The 13,890-nt window shown below is 43.7% G+C and overlaps 1 protein-coding gene across 2 annotated transcripts in view; it reads left to right on the top strand.

Moving 5' to 3' along the window:
• Positions 1–13,890, top strand: part of LOC125454706 (sorting nexin-9) — a 196,277-nt gene that overhangs the window by 66,120 nt on the left and 116,267 nt on the right. For both annotated transcript variants that reach the window (XM_059648480.1, XM_059648481.1), the window contains exon 10: positions 13,686–13,789. In XM_059648480.1, coding sequence (XP_059504463.1) covers positions 13,686–13,789 — 104 coding nt within the window. The remainder of the gene's footprint in view (positions 1–13,685; positions 13,790–13,890) is intronic.

Raw genomic sequence — 13,890 nt, 5'->3', positions numbered from 1 at the left:
GAGGCCAACTTTGACAAGGGAGCCTCCAAAATGTCCACGTCCTTCCTGAACTGTGGACTCCCTAGTAACATCGTCAAAAGGGCCCTCAACCGGGTCTGACCCATTTCCCACACTTTTGCCCTGGCCCCTTTCTTCCCTCCCACAACAGTGATAGGGTTTCTCTTGTCCTTACCTACCATCCCACCAACATCCACATCCAGAAGATTTTCTCTCACCATTTCCACCACCTCGAGTGAGATGCTACCACCAGACACATTCCCCTCCCCTTCCCTTGTCTGGCTTCTGAGGGACCGTTCTCTCCAGGACACCCTGGTTCACTCTTCCTTCACTCCCAACAACCCCCACAGCCCCATGGTACCTTCCCCTGCAACTGCTAAAGATATAACACCTGCCCATTTAACTTCCCCCTCCCTGGTATGCCAGGGCCCAAACATACCTTCCACGTGAAACAATACTTCACCGGAATTTCCCACAATCTAGTCTACTGCATTTGCTTCTCACAATGTGTACCCTGAACATTAGGGAAATGAAGCATAGACTGCTTTGCTGTCTCGCAAAAAAGACCCTTCCAGTTGCCAAGATAATAAGGTGTAGGGCTGGATGAACACAGCAGGCCAAGCAGCATCATAGGAGCAGGAAAGCTGATGTTTCGGGCTTAGACCCTTCCTCAGAAATGGGGGCAGGGAAGGAGGTTCTGAAATAAACAGGGAGAGAGAGGATGATGGAGAGAGGAGACAGACTGATCAGAGAGGCGGGGATGGAGCCAGTAAAGTAGAGTGTAAGTGGGGAGTTACGGAGGGGATACGTCAATCCAGGGAAGACGGGCAGGTCAAGGGGGCGGGATGAGGTTAGTAGGTAGGAGATGGGGGTGGGGCAATAGGTGGAAGGACAGGTTAGGGAGGCTGGGACGAGCTGGGCTGGCTTTGGGATGTGGTAGGGGGGAGGGGAGATTTTGAAGCTTGTGAAGTCTAAATTGATACCATTAGGCTGCAGGGTTCCCAAGCAGAATAGGAGTTGCTGTTCCTCAAACCTTTGGGTGGCATCATTGTGGCACTGCAGGAGGCCCAGGATGGACATGTCATCTGTGGAATGGGAGGGGGAGTTGAAATGGCTTGTGACTGGGAGGTGCAGTTATTTAGTATGAACTGAGTGTAGGTGTTCTGCAAAGCGGTCCTCAAGCCTCTGCTTGGTTTCCCCGATGTAGAGGAAGCCACAGTGGGAACAGCAGATGCAGTATACCACATTAGCAGATGTGCAGGTGAACATCTGCTTGATGTCGAACGTCTTGGGCCCTGGGATGGGGGCAGGTGTAGCACTTCTGGTTGCAGGGAAAAGTACCGGGTGTGGTGGTGCTGGAGGAGAGTGTGGAGCGGTGGAGTCAGAGTGGTCCCTCCGGAAGGCAGATAAAGGTGGGGAGGGGAAAATGTCTTTGGTGCAGGGGTTGGATTGCAGCTGGAGGAGGATGATGTGTTGGAGCCAGAGGTTGGTGGGGTGGTACTTGGGGACAAGGGGGATTCTGTTTTGGTTTTTTTGTGGGTAGGGAGTGGAGGGATGAGTTGCGGGAAATGTGGGAGACACGGTCGAGGACGTTCTTGACTTCTGAGGGGGGGATGGTATGGTCCTTGAAAAACAAGGACATCTGAGATGTATGGGAGTGGAATGCCTCATCCTTGGAGCAGATGCGACGGAGACGAAGGAATTGGGAATAGGGGATGGCATTTTTGCAGGAAGGTGAGTGGGAGGAGTTGTATATAGGTAGCTGTGAGCGTCGGTGGGCTAGAAATGGATATTGGTTCTGGATGTGAGTTTGCTCGCTGAGCTGGAAGGTTAGTTTTCACATGTTTCATCACCATTCTAGGTAACATCAGTGAGCCTCTGAAGCGCTGGTGTTATGTCCTGCTTTCTGTTTATCTGGTTAGGTTTCCTTGAGTTGGTGATGTCATTTCCAGTGTTGGTGTTGTCATTTCCTGTTCTTTTTCTCAGGGGATGGTCGATTTGATTTGGAGCTAATGTGTTTTGTTGATGGAGTTCCGGTTGGAATGCCATGCTTCTAGGAATTCTCGTGCGTGTCTCTGTTTGGCTTGTCCTAGGATGGATGTTGTCCCAATCAAAGTGGTGTCCTTCCTCATCTGTATGTAAGGATACGAGTGATAGTGGGTCATATCGTTTTGTGGCTAGTTGATGTTCACGTATTCTGGTGGCTAGCTTTCTGCCAGTTTGTCCAGTGTAGTGTTTGTCACAGTTCTGGCAAGGTATTTTGTAGATGACGTTTGTTTTGTTTGTTGTCTGTATAGGGTCTTTTAAGTTCATGAGCTGCTGTCTAGTGTGTTGGTGTGTTTGTGGGCTACCCTGATGCCAAGAGGTCCGAGTAGGCTGGCAGTCATTTCGGAAATGTCTTTGATGTAGGGGAGAGTGGTTATGGTTTCTGGGCCCGTTTTGTCTGTTTGTTTGGATTTGTTGCTGAGGAATCAGTGGACTGTGTTCATAGGGTACACATTCTTTTTGAATACGATGTATAGGTAATTCTCCTCTGCTCTGCGTAGTTCCTCTGTGCTGCAGTATGTGGTGGCTCGTTGAAATAATGTTCTAATGCAGCTTCGTTTGTGGGTGTTGGGATGGTTGCTCCTGTAGTTCAATATTTAGTCCGTATGTGTTGTTTTCCTGTAGATGCTGGTTTGAAGTTCCCCATTGGCTGTTTGCTCTACTGTGACATCTAGGAATGGCAGTTTGTTGTTTTCCTCCTCTTTTGTAAATGTTATGTCAGTAAGGGCATTATTGATGGTCCTGAAGGTTTCCTCTAACTTGTTTTGTTTAGTGATGACAAAGGTGTCATCCACATAGAGGACCCAAAGTTTGGGTTGGATGATTGGCAGAGCTGTTTGTTTGAGTCTCTGCATTCCTGCCTCTGCCAAGAACCCTGATATTGGAGATCCCATCGGTGTACCGTTGGTTTGTCTGTAGGTTTTGTATTTGAAAGTGAAGTGGGTGGTGAGGCATAGGTCCACTAGCTTGATGTTGTCCTTGCTGATTTGGTTGGTGGTGTCTGGTGTATGTGTCTTCGGTTCTTCTAATAGTGTAGTCAGTGTTTCTTTGGCCAGGTTGATGTTGATGGATGTGAACAGGGCTGTTGCGTCAAAGGAGACCATTATTTCATCCTCTTCTATCTTGGTGTCTTTGGTGCTCAGGAATTCTTGGGTGGAGCGAATGGAGTGTGGGAGTCTTCTACTAGGTGTTTTAGTCTTTGGTGTAGTTCCTTGGCTAATCTGTAGGTTGGTGTTCCAGGTAGCGACACTATGGGTCTGAGGAGGGCTCCTGGTTTGTGAATTTTTGGTAGCCTGTAGAAGCATGGTGTGTTGGATCCATCTGGTTTCATTTTTTGGAAGTCTCTCTTGTTTAATTCTCCAGATTTTTTGAAGTTTTTTGAGTAAGGCTGTGATTCGGTTCTCTAGTTGTGGGGTCGGGTCTATCGCCACCTGTTGGTAAGTGTTGGTATCTGCAAGCAGTGCGTTTGCTTTCCCAATGTAGTCTGTTTGGTTTAAGATGACTGTCAAGCGTCCTTTGTCTGCAGGTAGGATAACTATGTTTTTATCTTTGAGTCCTTTTAGAGCTTTCCTTTCTTGTGTATTGAGTGTATTTTCTTCCTTTTTTCCTGCTTGGTGTTGGTGCAACTGTCTGTCTGATGGCTTGCTGGGTTTCTTCCGTGAGTTTGTTGTCTTTCGGTGTTGCTTCTAATGCTGCTAAGAAATCTTTCTTGTCCGCATCCCAGAGTTGTAATTTAATCCACTTACTAAGACGGCTTTTTCAGTGTCTGTTAATGGTCGGTCAGATAAGTGTTTTTTTTAAATCCATGCTTCTGTGCTGTTATTGTGTGTTTGTCTAGTTTTTCCGTTTTCTATGTTTGCCGTTGTCTGATGTCTATGGCTCGTTGTACTGTGTCTGTCCATTCATTAGAACGTTATTCCAATGAGCCACCACACACTGCAGCACAGAGGAACTATGCAGAGCAGAGGAAAATCACCTATACAGCGTATTCAAAAAGAATGGGTACCCTATGAACACAGTCCGCCGATTCCTCAGCAACAAACCCAAACAAACAGACAAAACGGGCCCAGAAACCATAACCACACTCCCCTACATCAAAGACATTTCCGAAATGACTGCCAGCCTACTCGGACCTCTTGGCATCAGGGTAGCCCACAAACCCACCAACACACTAAACAGCAGCTAATGAACTTAAGAGACCCTATACAGACAACAAACAAAACAAACGTCATCTACAAAATACCTTGCCAGAACTGTGACAAACACTACATTGGACAAACTGGCAGAAAGCTAGCCACCAGAATACGTGAACATCAACTAGCCACAAAACAATATGACCCACTATCACTCATATCCTTACATACAGATGAGGAAGGACACCACTTTGATTGGGACAACACATCCATCCTAGGACAAGCCAAACAGACACGCACGAGAATTCCTAGAAGCATGGCATTCCAACCGGAACTCCATCAACAAACACATTGGCTCCAAATCAATCTACCATCCCCTGAGGAAAAAGAACAGGAAATGACATCACCAACCCAAGGAAACCTAACCAGATAAATAGAAAGCGGGACATAACACCAGCGCTTTGTTGGAGGCTCACTGATGATGTTACCTAGAATGGTGACGAAACGTCTGAAAACTAACCTTCCAGCTCAGCAAGCAAACTCAATCCAGAACCTCAACCTGAGCTACAAATCTTCTCAAAACTCACTGTGGATATTGGTTTCTAGGTGGTTGCCGGACATGGCGACAGAGGGGTCCAGGAAGGGCAGGGAGGTATGAGAGATGGTCCAGGTGAACTGAAGGTTAGGGTGGAAGCTGTTGGTAAAGTGGATGAACTGTTCGAGCTCCTCATGGGAGCACGAGGAGGTGCCAATACAGTCATCAATGTAACGGAGGAAGAGGTGTGGCTTAGGGCCAGTGTAGGTATGGAAGAGGGATTGTTTCACGTAACCTACAAAGAGGCAGGCATAGCTTGAGACCATGTGGGTACCCATGGCCGCCACCCCCTTTGCCTGTAGGAAGTGGGAGGAATTGAAAGAGAAGTTGTTGAGGGTGAGGACGAGTTTGGCTAAGCAGCTGGTGTCGGTGGACGGGCCTGTGGAACAGGAAGAAGTGGAGGGTCTTTCGGCCATCTGCATGGGGAATGCAGGTGTATAAGGACTGGACATTCATAGTGAAAATGAGGTGTTGGGGACTGGGGAACTGGAAGTTCTGGAGGAGGTGGAGGGCATGGGTAGTGTCACGGACGTAGTTGGGAGTTCCTGGACCAAGGGCAGAGAAAATGGAGTTTGGGTAGGTGGATAGAAGTTCCGTGCGGCAGGTGCAGGCGGAGACAATGGGTCGATCAGGGCAGTCAGGTTTGTGGATTTTAGGAAGGAGATAGAAGCGGGCGGTGCGGGGTTGGGGAATGATGAGGTTGGAGGCTATGGGTGGGGGGACCCACTTGAAGTGATGAGGGTATGGATGGTTTGGTTTGGGTGTGGGATCAGGCCTCTGTTCTAGAGGTCAGTGTGCCATACTACAAGTTTGCTTCCCTTGTCCGCAGGTTTTTTGGTTAGGTTGGGATTGTAGCGGAGGGCTGCACGTTCTGTGGGGGAAGAGGTTGGAGTGGCTGAGGTGGGTGGAGAGGTTGAGGCGATTGATGTCAACGGCAGTTGGAGATAGAGGTTAAGGGAGTGTCGGAGGCTTTGTCATGGTGTCCAGGAGGAGGGGGTGTATTGGAAGTGGGAGAAGGGGTCAGTAAAGGGAGGGTTAGGCTCGCAGTTAAAAGAAGTAAGCGCGGAGGCGGTGGATAAACTGCATAATGTCCAAGCGTGACTGATATTCGTTCATGTGGCTGGAGGGGAACAAAGCTGAGCCCTTTTCTGAAGACTGACTGTTCATCCTCAGTAAGGGGGAGGTCTGGTGGAATGGTAAAGACTCGGCAGGGGTGGGTGCTGCTGTCTGTTCTGGAGCATCTGGCTGTGGAGACAGTGGGCGGAGTTGTCTGTGGCGGTGGGCGGAGCACTTGGCGTCAGCGGTGGGCAGAGCGGGGTAGGTGCCGGTAGCAACGGTGATGGTAGGTGCGTCCTCAGTTTCTGTGGTGTTGGACTGTGAAATGGAGGCGGTGACATTCACTGTCCCGGAAGTGGTGTATCTGGCGGTGGAGGATGTCAAGTCATCAATGGTTGCTCTGACAGTGGCCACATGGCCACATGGCCAATGGCAGTGGGCACATTGTGGGGAAAGTCCTGGATAGGGTTGGGGATTTGGGAGGTGGAGGAAGCCTGTTTTGGGTGGTGGGCCCCAGTAAGTTTACTATAATTACGGTTTTCTGTGTCCACTCAAGCTGAGTAGAATTGAGAGTTCAGGTTGTGGATCCTACAAAGAATAAAAAAAAAACAGACGAGGTCCTTTGCAGACCTGGGAGAAGGAGGTTCTGAGCTGGGATAGGGTTGATTATAGTGCCTGGAGATGCCAGAGCATTGCTGCAAGTGTGTTTCCGGAGTCACAGGGAGAAACACTTATGAAGAGTCTCAATGTTCTGAATGTCGATATTGTCATGGTTGGGGCCAATTTGGGAAGGCTTGAATGTGGACAGCAGTCCTGCCAATTTAACACCATGCTGTTCTCTGTCCAACATGTCTGTCTCAGGTTTGCTGCAGTGTTCCAGTGAAGGTCAGTGCAAGCTGGAAGAAACAACATCTCATTTTCTGCTTGGAGATCCTGCAGCCCTCCAGACTTGATACCAAATTCAACAATTTTGGGGCCTAAACGCTCCCATGTCCTCGCCCCTACCCAACACACCAGGCCTTGTTATCAAATAGCCTGCCATTACACGCTAACTATTGTTTGTCACTAACAGTCCCCCAATCAGCTTTTCACCCTCCTAGCCAGATTGTTATCAAATCCTTTGTCTGTCTAACTGCTCTTCTGTCTTTTTTTTGGCTTGATCTCAACCTATTGTTTACAACCCCTTTCCCCTCCCTTTCTTCTGCATATAAACCAACACTTCCTAGATACCATCAGTTCTGAGTTGGGTCACCAGAACCAAAAAGTTAACTGATTTTTGTTTCCTTCACAAATGCTGAAAGACCTGCTGAGCTTTACTTGCAATCTCTGTGTTTTGTAAGGGGATCTGTTTAGAGGCTACAATGTGAAATGACCTTTGTGTAAATATTCTGCCATTTTGGGAATTAACGTGCCACCATTTTCCATGGCAGGATATGAACCTGGGATGCCAGAATATTACTTGCGTTTCTGGGTTAATAATCTAATGAAAATAACACTCGGCATCACTTCCCCTTAATTAAGCTACACTTCTCCTTTAGGGTAACTCATCCTTGTGGTGTTCTGCTCATAATGCATGGTTTTAGGATTAAAATCTGCATCTTGTACAATAGTAACATCAATAATTTAACAAGGTTTGATACGAGATTGAGGAAAATTGAAGCTCGTGGTATTGGAGGTCATGTGTTGACATGGATAGAGAACTAGTTGGCAGACAGGAAGCAGAAAGTTGTATCCTTTTAGGAGTGGCAGGTAGTGATGACTGGAGTGCTGCATGGTTTAGTGCTGGGACCCCAGCTGTTTGCAGTATACATAATGATTTGGACAAAAGAGTTAAATGCATTATCTCCAAATTTTTGGATGATCCTAGGCTGGGTGGCAGTGTGTGCTGTGAGGAGGATGCTAAGAAGCTGCAGCGTGACTTGGACTGGCTGCCCGAATGGACAAATAATTGGCAAATGCAATACAATGTGGATAAATGTGAGGCCATCCACTTTGGTTGCAAAAAATAGGGAGTCAGATTATTATCTGAATTGTGACAGTTTAGGAAAATGTGTGGTGCAATGATACTTGGGTGTCATGGTGGAACAGCCACTGAAGGTTGGCTTGTGGGTGCAGCAGGTAGTGAGGAAAGCTAATCGCTTTCTGGCCTTCATAGCAAGAAGATTTGAGTACCAAAGTAAGGATGCTTTGATGCTGTTAAAGAGGGCTCGGTGAGGCCACATCTCAGGTATTGTGTGCAGTTTTGGTCTCATAGTCTGAGGAAGGACATGCTTGCTATTTTGGGAGTCAAGTAAAGGTTCACCAGTCTGACTCCCAGGATACTGAATCAACTAGGGTCACCGCCTAAAAACCAGGGGTAAACAATTCAGGACTGAGATAAGGAAGAACTTCTTCACTCAGAGTTGTGAGCCTGAGGAATTCTCTCCCACAGGAAGCTGTTGGGGCCAGTTCATTAGATATATTCAAAGGGGAGCTAGATGTGGTCCCTGCAGCTAAATGGATGAAGGGACATGAGGAAAGGATGGGAATGGGATATAGAGATTGTGTAATCAGCCATGATCGTATTGAATGGTAGTGCAGGCTCAAAGGATCAAATGGCCTACTTCTGCACCTATTTTCTATGTTTCTATTTAATATAATCCCAGGATTTTATTGAGCCTGTTTTAATAAACTGGGAGATGTGGGTGGAGCATGGGATAGCATGACCATTGTCTTCCTGTCATTTCTGGCATCTCCCCAGCAAGATGAAGGTAGAAATGAGCCTTCATGCCTGGATGCCAGCTGAAACATTTATGTTAGCAATTAAGGCTTGTTCCATTGCTGCTTGTATGTTGCTAATAATGGAGGGGCCCTCCGTCACACTCAACCCAACAGCCACCCTTTGGGCGAGAGGTTGGGGCTTCATTCTGTGACCTGTGTTAGGCTTGACCTAGGGCAATGGTTGTTTCTGTGGGAGGAGGAGAACAAAAGAGAAACTTCCGTCTGTGTAGCATTTTTTACAACCAACGGCTATCTCGAAGCATTTTATGGATCATGAAATATGTAATGAAGTGTAGTCATTGTTATGATATAGGAAGCACTACTGCTTTTAAAATTGGATCTGTTACATATACCTGAATGAGCAAATGAGAATTATGTTTCATTTCTCTTGTAAAAGACAGAGTGACAAGTTTAATATATTTGCTGTGCTACACTGGAGTGTCAGCCTTAACTTTTTCTGCTCGGGCCCAGGACTGGGACTTCAGCCGGAATCCCTGTGATTGAGGTGACCAGTGCTAGTTATAAGAGAACTGAACACTTAAGGGACAGATTTGTAAACAGGATTAAGCATTCCAGTGATTTGTTAATATTGAGGGTTTGTCTTTTGGTTCAGGAACTTCTTTCCCCAATCATTTTATCAACCTTCAATCTCATGACAATGATCAATTCAAATGGCTTAAACTTAATAGATTACCTGGTAGCAAACAATAAGAACACAAATTCTTTCTTTCCGTCCTGTGGGTATTTATGACAAAATGCTTTAATTGTGGTTTTAAGAAATGTTATCCTTCTATAGCTGCCTGTGTCTGTGGATGCTGCTAATCATTTCCTGGAAAACTTTTTATATGCACATTTGATCAGGGTTCTAACTTTATCTCCATTAGTAGTCTAACATGAGCTTTAAAAAATGAGTTAAGTTTTCCACCACTATCCTAGCTGCACTGACTTTAAAGGAGTAACTTTTGGGAGTTGAATTATCATGTCCTTTATTCTAACTATATACTTGTTGCTTCTGCTTTTGGCAGTGGTCAGACAGAACCAATTCGCACTTGGTGGAATGGTTCTCCAAAAATTGCTTGTTTAATTACATGTTGAGATTTTCCTCCCACCTGAAGTGTATGACATGTTTTACAGATGCCCTTATGAAGTCCTGACCATGTAAAGTACTTGTTTATTGATGCCTGTATTTTCCATGTTCCTTTTATTTCATATACTGTCTCCAGTATTTCTTCTTGAATCTCGGTGGCACCACTGTTTGGATGAAGACTAGAAAGTTGTTCACCATAGGTCTGTGAGGATGTCTCTATTTCCTCATCAGAATTCTATTTTTAATACATTGAAATTATACAATATTCAGATTCAGCCTCAGTATGAACTGTCTGTGCTAACTTAATTCTGGTTTTGCTTCCTAAGTGTCAATTAACAAAGACAAGCCAAAGACTTTGTTTGCATTATCCTCCTTCTAGGGTACAATGTCAACTGCCCTAACACATGCTTGCGGTATCACTGTGGCCTCTGGTGATTGATTCCATTAACCACTTCTGGCATAATGCAAAAACACCTAGAATCTGTTCTTACAACTTTTTTTTAAATCTCTTTAGGCATGATTACAGGTGAAGCTATAATTTTCACTCCTGTTAAATCATTCCCCAGGAGTAAATCAACTTAATTCACAAGTAATTTCTTAATTACCCTTACTACTAGTCCAGAAAAAAAGGTATACTTCAATTTAGGCTTTGTACAGTGGAACTATTCAGAGATCTAGAACCCAGAAAAAAGGCTGTTTAGTCCATCACATTCACATGGTCAAGAACAACCACTTAACTAGTCTAATCCCATTTTCCAGCCCATAGCCATGTACATCTCGGCATTGCAAGTAAGCATCTAAATACTACTAATGTTGAGAGTTTTTGCCTCTACCACCTTTACAGATCGAGACTTCCAGATTCCCAGCACCCTCTGGGTGAAAAGTTTCTTCTTCTCAAATCTCCTTAACTTAAATCTATGCCCCGAATCATTGATCCCTCCATCAAGAAGAATAGTTTATACACTCTACCAATTCCATTCACTAATACTTTGAGTTTGATTAACTCCTGTACCCAAGTGCTGTGTTGGGCTTTGATGCTTCTTTGAAGAAGAAGGAGTCAGCTTCCCTTTTATCGAAAATCTTTCATATCTCTCAGCTACCTTGTGTGCTACCTCCTGGTCTCTTAGTTGTAGTTAAAGTTACAATCTGATCTGTGGCCTTTTTCCTTTTTGGGTTTCATTTCAGGCTTATTCTTATGAACTCCAATAAGTCACATGGGTTTTCCCCCTCAGCTTCCAACATTTTGAATAAATGTATGTCTCTACATTGTTAAAATAGAAACCCCTCTGTTTCTAGTTTTCACCTTCATCCTCAGTACTTTCCCTGATTTGAGGAGAATGGGGGGCCCTCCCAGCTACCCATTTCTGTGCCTTGGTATTTGCCTCCCTTTCATTCTCCCATTTCCTATCACTTTTGAGTTTATTGGGGTAATGGGGGAAAAAATGGTTTCATTTGATTAGGTCATTATTGGCATCCATTGTTGCATCCTGTCCAACAGTTGCAACTCATTGGTCTTCAACGTCGATTCTTATGATGGAAGGTAGTGAATTTTAAAATTTGTCCAGGAGAATAATTGCTGTATGTTGTTTCAACTTCTAATGTTTTTACATTCAACTGCCAAAATATATTCTTGCTTATTATTGAACTCTTGAGTTCAATATAGGTTTGCTTCAGCTGTTGCCTTGAATTCCAGAGCTTTTATCAATATACCACAGGCACAAACTCAAGAATCTTGTGTTTCAATGAGATTTCCTCTCATTCTTCTGTATTCCAATAAGAACAAGCCTTGTGTACTCCACCTCTCCTGATAAAACAGTTCCTTCAAATGTGGTATCAGCCTTCGTTGAGCTGATGTGACAACATATATTTTTATCATGCCTGTTGTAGCCTGAAGCTGTGGATAGTGCTAGTAGTGGCACCAATTACTTTCATCATCAGAATTTTTTTTTCATTACTTTCTATCTCATGTACTTATCCAATTTTTCCTTTTAATGTATCTGTGTTCTTTGCTTTGACTACTCATAGTAGAAAGTTCCACGTGCATATCATTCTTCAGATGTAGCACGTTGCCCAGTTTCTTGATTTTTCTTTAGTACTGTATGGAGATAAAAACTATGCATAGTAATCCTGTTATGAGGTACAGTTTACTGGAATTTTAACATAATAACTTTTTTGCCCTTCAATTCTATTCCTGAAGAAGTGAAATCATAACATTTTTAGGGTCTATTAATTGCTGTATAGCCTGTGACATTTTGGAATTTGTGTACCTGAGCCTCTTTGTTCCACTTTTTTGCACGTAGTATGTGGCTGCCTTATTCTTCCATCAGCCCTTCACATTGCATCTGTATTGAAATTCATTTGCCAATTACATTTGAGTTCTGTTTTTATTAATATTGTCTTATAATTTTTTTCACGGTCTTGTTCTGTATTAAACTCCTTCTGGTATTGGCCAGAAATGTTGAACTGATGTTACTAATAGCTGAGTCCAGTTTATTTGTGAATACTAAACAACAGTGATCGTCTCACTGATCCTCGTGACCACCGTTTTCCCACCTTTCACTAGTTTGAATAACTACCCTTTTATCTCTTGGTTTCTCTGTTCTGTCTGAAACTGTCTAACCATTCTGCTGCTTCACCCTGATAACTGTATTTGTATTGTATGCAAGTGTGAACATTAACTGGGCAATCATCTGGACCTCTTGCAAATAAACAGGTTGAAAGTATAGTGATGAGGGTCTTGCGGTACAGCAGTAGTGCCTCTACCTCTAGGCCAGAAGAGGGATCAAGTTCCACCTGACATGGAGCTATATCACAACATGTCTGAATAGGTTGATTAAAATAACTAAAGGTAATGATTACCAAGCAAACACTAGACAACGTGGAACTTTGATACTTAATATAAAGGTATGTAAACATTAGCTACAGTTCTGTCCTTCATCAACTGGCTTTCTGGGAAAGAGACGAAAGAACTGTGGATGCTGTAAATCCAACAACAAGCAGCTGCTGGAAAAGCTCAGGTCCGGCAGCATCTATGAAGAGAAATCAGTGAACGTTTCGGGTCCAATGATCTGAAACCATGTTCTGAGGAAGGGTTACCGGACCCGAAACATTAAGTTTGATTTCTCTTCTCGGACATTGCCTGCTGAGCTTTTCCGGCAACTTCTGTTTTTGTCTCCGGGAAAGAACTCCTTAGCAGTAAGTTTGCAATTTGAAAACTTAAATATACTTTAGCTGCTATATAACTCTTGTCTACTCTTCCTGTTACTACTTTAAAGAATTCAATAATATTGATCATGCATGATCTTTTCTTTTAGAATCTGCTTTTATTTTCAGGTCAATAGATCTCCAGAACTATAGGCTCAAGAAAAGACGATGGCTCATTGGAATTGGTTAACATGGGGAAATCTCTTTAGCTGTTGCTGAGAAGGGCAATTTATTATGGTATAAAACTGTTTAATGTTTTGAACTGATCATTGACTCAGCAAATATTGAGGCAAATATTTAAACATCTGGCTCAAATCTCAAGTTTGAAGTCAGAATGAACAAACTACTCAGCTTGAGAATAACTAGTGGTTTTTATATCTCCATTTAGGATTGCAGTACTATCTTGTGGAATGCCTCACTGAGATGGCATTCATTCATTTTCTTTTTATATTGTCTCTATTCTGAAATTTGAATAATTAGGAGCCAAAAGCACTTGTTCTAGATCTATGGTATTATGCCACTTGTGAATCATAAGCTCTTCGAATGACTGTAAATGCTTTTAGAAAGCTGTTGTATCTTGTTGGCAGCATTTACTGAAGATTATCTTTAACTTTGACCACAAGCTGTAATTGTTCTGTCACTGTCACTGTCACTGTCCATGTTTTATTCACACACCTGTAACAAGATTGTTAAATGGTATTCTTTTTGAATGCAGTGCCCTTAAATGCAGTCAGGAAAGGGAAACTGAAAATATTTCAGTGTTTTTTCTCATTTTTATTTGTATTTCTGTCTCCTTTATTCCCTGAAGGAATGGAAATTAGGAAAGAGGAAAACTGAAAAGGATGATGTTGTTGGTATTATGATCTTTTCAACTGTGGAACCACCAGCAGAGGATATTAGCCTACTTGAGGCGTATGTATTTTACAGTTCCAAGTTAACTGGTAATAATCTGAAAATTACTGATTTTAAAAATTTGAGGTACTTTGTGCGAGAAGTATAAATTTCTACCCTTG

The sequence above is a fragment of the Stegostoma tigrinum genome, chromosome 9 (assembly GCF_030684315.1).
Source record: "Stegostoma tigrinum isolate sSteTig4 chromosome 9, sSteTig4.hap1, whole genome shotgun sequence".
NCBI classification, from domain to species: Eukaryota; Metazoa; Chordata; class Chondrichthyes; order Orectolobiformes; family Stegostomatidae; genus Stegostoma; species Stegostoma tigrinum.
This window is presented reverse-complemented; position numbering and strand designations above follow the sequence as displayed.